Source organism: Sarcophilus harrisii, chromosome Y (assembly GCF_902635505.1).
Source record: "Sarcophilus harrisii chromosome Y, mSarHar1.11, whole genome shotgun sequence".
Classification (NCBI taxonomy): Eukaryota; Metazoa; Chordata; class Mammalia; order Dasyuromorphia; family Dasyuridae; genus Sarcophilus; species Sarcophilus harrisii.
The window spans coordinates 68841-76922 of record NC_045433.1 but is presented as its reverse complement, the minus strand read 5'-3'; the positions used below and the strand labels follow the sequence as shown (position 1 = coordinate 76922).

The 8082-nt window shown below is 28.9% G+C and overlaps 1 protein-coding gene across 1 annotated transcript; it reads right to left on the bottom strand.

Moving 5' to 3' along the window:
- Window positions 1–2687: 2687 nt before the first annotated feature.
- On the bottom strand, window positions 2688–4107 carry LOC116420408 (sex-determining region Y protein-like). Its single transcript, XM_031945289.1, has 2 exons — window positions 3558–4107; window positions 2688–2749 (listed from the first exon to the last, which is right to left on the bottom strand). The coding sequence occupies exons 1-2, from the start codon at window positions 4105–4107 to the stop codon at window positions 2688–2690; spliced, it is 612 nt and encodes a 203-aa protein (XP_031801149.1).
- Between the last annotated feature and the right edge of the window lie 3975 nt (window positions 4108–8082).

Below are 8082 nucleotides of genomic sequence, written 5' to 3'. Positions count from 1 at the left end.
AAGAAACATAAACAACAAAAAACATGTAATTCTTCTAGTGTTCCTAATTGCTCCGGATATTTTTTCTTCTCCGTTATTTTTATTTATAAAATTCCACTTTACGAGAGTCTGAAAAATTTAGGAGTTAAAATTATCTTGAATGTCATACAATAATTCCATACACTTGGAAATGAAAAATTATGTTCAAAGAACCAATGCCTATATCTCTTTAATAGTTATATAAAGGAAAAGAAAATAACTACTCAACTTGACGTTGAATGTTACTTTGAAGGTCTGATAACCTTGATCATAGAAAGTGATCCACAGAAAGTACCAAATCTATTGCAGAGGAACAAAGTCTATGAAAACTGATGTATAGTCTTGTTGCCATGTACAATGATCTCCTGGTTCAGCTCATTTCCCTTAGCATCAGTTCATGTAAGTCTCTCCAGACTTCTCTAAAACAATAATATTCCATAACATTCATATATCTTAATTTATTCAGCCATTCTCCAATCGATGGCTATCCATTTAGTAAAATGGATGTCACTACAAAGAGGGTTGTCAGAAATATTTTTGTACATGTATCACTGTATCAGTGTTCCAGTTTTCCCACATTCCCTCCAACATTCATCATCTTTTCCTGTCATCTGAGAGATGTGAGGTGATATCTTGGAGTTATTTTAGTTCCCATTTTTCTTTGTCTATCATCTGTATCCAGAGTGATGTGGTTGTAGTCCCTTTAAGATTCCTTTCTTTCTGATTTCCAACCCCACCTAGTTAATGTAATTACCTTTTGATTCACAAATCCTGATCCCTTTGAATTCTAATATAAGATCCAATGTAAGATGGGGGCTGCCTGTCCCAGCCCCCATCGGATCTGAGCCAACTCGGGGGCTACACACAAAGGCCCCTGTAGCTAAATCTCCCTTTATAAAAGGCCCTCGCTGGAATTCCTCTTTTTCTACAAGTCCCAAACATGGTAGCCTCACACCTGGCATAGCAGAACTTTCTGTCCATTGGACCCTTTGCCTGGTGCCCTCCTTATCTCTACCTTAGCCTATTTCCTTAACTATGCTTTAACCTTGCTTCCAAAACTAAGAATAAATCTCTTTTATCAATCTAGTTTTTACAGACGATATATGCTTTTATTGGGGACTCGCAAGGCCACTAGACTTCATTTAACTCAGTATCCTTGCACTGATCCAGGAGGGTTGCAGGGGAGCTCTATTTAACTCCTTGTTACCTTAACAAACCCCTAAATTCATTATTTACATAACCCATATCTAGACCTCATCACAGAGGATTGTATAAACTGAATGTAAATCAAAGCTTAGTGTTTAAATTTTTTCCTTTGCTTTTTTTCTCTTCTGGTTTTTCACTTTAGTATTGATTTTTCTTTAACAACATGACTAATATGAAAATGTTTAACAAGATTATATCAGATTACTTTTCTTAAAATTGTAATAAATTTGTAACTTTTGTTCAAAATTTATTTAAATGTTATCTTAATCTTAATTATGATTTGAAAAAAATCTGAGATGATGGGTGTGGTAGTTTGAACATTTTTCTCAATGTATTTAGAATAATATAAAAAAATTTGTTTATGATAATCCTAAAATTCAAAGATAGCATTAATATTTTAAAAATATTTTACAGGATGAAACTTTTATTATGTTCCTTTTTTCTTTAGGTTGACATAATCATTTATTACTACAACAATAGTTTTATTTCTATTTTTATTTTTGTGTATCATCATATTTATATTGATCTTCTTCAGTCTGCCAACTATATAAAATGTTCCTAATGACCTGAGCAGATTATACAAAGTATTAAATTTTCAAAATTAAATTAACTTTATTAAATTCCTTTAAGTCAATAAGTTTTGTTTTTCATAAAGGAACATGAAACAGCTGAGATCTATTATTTTCATCTCAATGCTAATTTCACTAAAAATTGAGTACATTCAGGTATTCCAAATTTAGAATGAACAATTCTTGCAAGTATAAGACTTACAGCTTTGGAATTGCTTTTAATAGAATGTTTCCTAAATGGACAAGGCAAAAGTATTTAAATTGTCCAAATAGCCTACACTGTATTCTCATCAACCCTACTATTTTATTTAAATCTGAATCTCATAGAAATTTTTTGCTGTAGACTGAAGGATTACATGAAAATTGGGAAAGAACAAGATGAATAAATGATTCTGAGAAACTGAAGAATAAAATATGTGTTTAAAAATTGTGTTGGTTTTATGTTGAAAAAATGGTAGGCCTAACCTAATCCTAACCAAATATTTGAGTCTCAAAAACAGAATATTCTAATCCAAAGACTGAGTGAATCTTAAAGTAATAATACTTTAACATCTGTAATGGTCAATAATTTTAAGAGAAAAGAACAAATTAATCTGTGATACTGGGTCAAAGCAAGAAGGACATACCCTTGCAGTTAGTGCTGATCTTAACTTTTTTCTATGAAATAGGACTATATAATTTTATAAGTAGTATATAATCCTATTTCACAGTACTGTTACAGGTTTTTTTACTCATTTTTGTATAATTAATTCATCATAAGTTTTGACATTTTTCTTTCTCCCTATTAAATTTTATAGCTCAAAGTTCTTTTGATTCATTGCTCTTTTATTTAACATCTTTAACAGATGAATTCTTTCTCTTGCTATGATCTCCTTTTTCTAATGGAATAAAGCATTAGAAAAACAAAATGATCATGGGCAAACTTCTGCATGTTTCAGTTTCATTTATAAATAGACCTGAAAAAAGAAATGGCACATATTCACATATTTTAGCTAAAAAAAAAAATACCATACATGTCATGAATAACAAATGTGACAAGAAACCAATCAGTTTTTATTTTCTTTGAATTCTCTAAGGCAAATATTATTGTCCCCATTTTACAGTTGAGAAAATTGAGACAAATAAATAGCAAAATAAACTTTCCTAGGGTTCATACATAGTAAGTATTCAAGGCTGAATTTTAGTTTATAAATGCATTTGGTTTTTTTGAATAATAAATTATTTTTAAATAGAAATTTAGGTGGAGGAAAATTATGTTTTAATTTCAGAAATAGGTTTTTTAATTTAAAATATAATAATGGATATACACTATCAATAGCTGCTTTTGCTGTATTAGGGGTCTCACAAAACTATCTTTGGCACCAGAAATTTGTTTAGAATTGTGTAAGAATATAAAAGAAACTTATTTCAAATTGCTTTAAATGTATCTATAAATTTTATTTTGAATTCGTATTTTGTAATTAAATGAAATAATGGATGAGGGGGCAAATTTAAATTGAAGAGATTGGAAGCCTATTTGTTGTTTAAATTGTTTATTTTCATTATACACATTTTTAATTTTTAAAGAAAAAAGTTACAGATTTGGGGACACGAGGCATACATAGTAAAAGTTAGAGTTTGCTTCTGAGTCCATCTAAGTGATATAAAAATTAATGAATATTCATGTCTTAAAAATTGGTGGATTTTCCAGAATTTTGAATTCAATAGTATTGAATCGAGTTTCATAGATGTGTTATAAACGCTCGCAACTCTGAAAACAAATACCTTGCCAAAATTCCGTGTTTTCTTGTTCAGGCGACAGATTCATCCAATTGTCCAGATACATGAATTCCTGGACACAGTAGGAACTGGAGCTTTCAGGACATTTCATGGTATTTTCATAAATTATAGTTGAGTCTTCTTTTAGGTGCTGTGTTTTTGTCAATGAATCTGTCACCTTTGTACGATAATCCTTATGATTATACATATTCTTCAGAAATGATTTTGTTTTACGACGGGGTTGGTATTTGTAATCCGGATACTCTGCCTTATGTTTATCTCTCAATCTTTTGGCTTCGTCAATGAACGGTCGCTTCTCGCTGTCTGATAGCAGTTTCCAAGTAACCCCTAATTGTTTACTAATTTCCGAATTATGCATTTTGGGGTTTTGTAGAGCCATTTTGCGCCGCTGAGTTTGTGACCATACCATGAAAGCATTCATGGGTCGCTTCACCCGACTCGAACCATTTTCCAAATTACTTTTCACCGTTTCACTCATCCCAAAGTCACCTTCCACAATAGGATTTTTTACCTCAATATTCAAATAGCTACACATAGCTAAGTCTTGCACTTTTACCACGAAAAGAAAAGAAAACTAAAGTTTTTAAAAAATTATTTTCAGTGTAAACTGTATATTGTTTTACAGCTTTCTTTTCAGCTTTCCTCTTTCAGTCTTTATGTCCCACATCCAAAAAATACAGATTTTAATAATGCTGCTTAACTCCACCCCTAAAAGATCCAAACCAATTTTATTCTCATTGGTTGATGACTGTTTTTATTCGTGGCTTAACATTTATAGAAATACCACAAATAAAAGCAACTTAAATCTTTTGAAAAAAAACTTGTATTTTACAAAAGTTTATATTTATCATTAAATTCCTTAAAAGATGAAAAAGACATATCTTCAAAAAAATTAAAAAATAATCTTTACACTTCACTGAAAAAAACTAAATACAAATGCATAAGAACATTTATAAATATTGGAATCTCAAAAAAACTTCATCTTCTTACGATAAATTAAAATGTTTTTAACTCAATATTTGATATGTCAAATGTCAACTCTGGAACACTATTCATTCATTTATTTATTTATTTATAGCTTTTTATATACAAAGCATATGCATGGGTAATTTTTCAGCATTGATCCTTGCAAAACCTTCTGTTCCAACTTTTCCCCTCCTTCTCCTCAGTCCTTCCCCTAAATGACAGTTAGACCAATACTTGTTAATTTTTTTTTAATATATGATTTAAACATGTTCTTTGTGAACTTTAAATTTTATTCTGAATAGAAAAATAAGCATTTATCAAACAAAAAAATCTGCATATACCATAAAACCTTATGATATTCTATAACTTTTCAAAACTCTGCTTTTTCAAAATTGTCTGAAGTTCCTATTAATATTACTGTCATTATACTATATTGCTTCCTTAGCCTATGCTAAATTGTTATTTAAAAAACAAACCTGCCAAATTAAAAAAAAATCTCTATGAAAAGAAAGTACAGTAAAACAAATGTGAACACCCACACTTAAATGAAAATACCTCCATTCCTTTATGTCAAAAACATAAAATCAACATAAACTTTCTTAAGCAGATTGCTCACTAGCTAGTTCTTAAAATTTTTTTTGTCTGTAGAAAAAAATTCTATATTTTATTGTACACACACTTTTAAGTATTTAAAGAAAATGTAATTATTAGTCCAATCTAAGCATTTTTGCTAATATGCAGTACAAACAAATCTTGATAACTTGAGTATAACTCCCGATATTTTTGGTTTCAACTAATAAGTACATTGTTACTTGCCATATATATATATATATATATATATATATATATATATATATATAATATATTTTTTTTTTATTTTTTTTTTTCTTTTTTTTTCAAATGGTTGGGAAGAAGTGATAGGAAAAAAAAGCCAAGGCTTGTTCATTNTTTGTCTTTTCCATCTAAAATTATTACTTATAATTTCTCTCATTTGAAAATCTAGAATGTTTTCTTCAAAATTAATTTTTTTTCTTTAAAAGAGAACTTTGTTCTGATAAAATTTATTTTATCTTTTTTATGGATACTCTGTTACCACAGACTCTTATCCTTTCATCTTTAACTCCTAACTTTGTCAAACATTTCCCTAACTTTTCTTTATTCTTTTTAATACCTCTTTTTTGGGGTAATATATAGAGGGATGGACCTGGATTGAAAAAGCTAGAATTTCCTATATTATCCACAACTTAGAGTGATTCTGCTGGGCAAGTTACTCTTAATTCTGTTTGTCTCTATTTTATCATTTATAAAATGAACAGAAGGAAAAAGCAAACATATTAAAAAGATCTTAGAATCTCAGAGTCAAAACTGAACAAAAATGACTGAACCAAAAAATCTTACTTTTAGCAATTTAGGTCATTTTTAAATGATATGAATACAAATGAATTGTCATATTTGTTTTTTTTTTTTTCTGATAACTCTATTGTGTTTGAATATTTATTAATTGAATTTTTTTTTAAAATAAATGCTTTTATATAGTTTAGAAAATGAGATCATTTATCAGAAAGTTCTACTAGTCTGTGTTGGTTTGATGTGTAAATTTTTTTATGTATTAAAAAAATTTGTTTTAGATTTGTTATGTCTCATTTTGTCATGAATTTTAATAGGTACTTTGTTACATGTCTTTAAGTTGCTAAATATGTTATACTATAAGTTTAAGTTATATATTCATACAATGCTGGAAAGGGAAAAAAAGTACATTATACTTGTCTTGCATGTTTAAAGGGAATTGCAAATTGTGCTATTATTAGTAGACAATATATTGACAATTGTCCCCACCCTTACTATTTCTCTTGATAATTTGTTCCAGTAGTTTTCATTTTAGATCTATTAAGTCTATGGTGAGTTTTGTTTCCTCTTATACTTCTTTCTTTCTGTTATTGTTGGTGCTATCATTTTTGACAGAATATATAATGAAAATGGTAATGATTATCTTTTCAATCTTGATTTTTAAATAAGAAATTATTTTAAGGAAAACTTAATTCCTATACTTTTCTTGTATTTTTTAAAATATAGAAATGGGTATATTTCAAGATGCTGTTTCTGTATCTGCTATTATAAACATACTATTGAATTTATTACTACAGTAAGTTATGCTTACTGTTTTTCTTATGGTTAGTCCTTCATTCTTGGTATAAATTTGTCCCGATTACAGTATGTAATTTTTGTGATGTGTTGCTATAGTCTGCTTGCCAGTAGTTTTATTTCAATTGTCTTGCACTATTACGGAAATTGATCTAAGTTTTAATTTTCTCTTTTTAATTTTTGAGAAGAAACTTGACAGTATTTAGTGTGATTCTTCCTAATTAATCTAGTTTAAGACATTTTCTTTTTTGGTCTATAAGTAGATAATTATTCTTTATTTACTGCCTATTATAAGGTCAACTTGAACAAGAACTCTGGAAATAAAAATTAGCCATCAGTTTTGTAGTTTATATTTGTACTATGATCTTTTCCCTTTTTTTTTTTTTTTTTAGCAATACTTTGAATGGCTTCATCAAACTTTTATTTCTGCAGTTGTGACTTTTAAACAATGTGAGAAACCATCACCAATCCTCCCTTATAGTAAATTTAATGGTGAAAAAAATTTTCAATGTCCTTTCTTTCACTCTGATGCTTTTCTTCTCCCTTCTGAAATAATTTTTTTTGACAGATGCTTAGAACAAGGCTGGATTCCCAAAGCTTATTTAAAAAGATATTTGGATTAAGCAGAAAATACTATATTCAAAATTTCTCCACTTTAATACTCAAACTCTTAGTCTTCTTTTGGAGATATCCTAAAAGAGGAAAAAGTAAACCTGGAGGAAATATGATCAAGTGATTTTTTTTTCCCCTAAAGCTTCAAGTTAGCCTTTATTTTATAGATAGTAAAGACATAAATGAGGGGTTAATCATGGAGAAGAGTACAAATAAAATGTTTGAACTGGGTTCCATAAAGATCCATATCTTCGGTACTAGGAGGAAGAAAAAGATCCTACGTATAGACTAAGAATAAAAGAGATTAGACAAACTGTATTTTCCTAAATAAAGTAGATGTTGATGAATATCCTACACAGGAGAAAAATATTAAGAATGGCTCTTAAATTATGTAATTTAATTTAGAAGAAATAAAATGGATTTAAGTTGAGACTTAAGGCTCAGGACTGAGTCACATTAAATTTTGTTTTCCATCAAGATAGTTGTCTAAGAAGAGAAGAAACCCATGATATAGAATTCTTTGGGAGAATATAAAATATCTCAGAAAAAATTTAAAATTTTGCGAGATCTAACAGAAAGTGAACTTTCATCATTATTCAGCAGGTAGGCAATAATTTGATTAGCTTGAATGCTAATTTTTCCCCCTAAAAGAGAAATCAGTAAGAGATTCTTGATCTGATAACAAAGAGAAATTGTTCGCTGAAAACTACCACTTGCTAGAATTTTCAAAGATGGCTTGAATATAACATTCGAAAGAGATATGACAAAACTGTCAAGAAGGAAGTTGAAA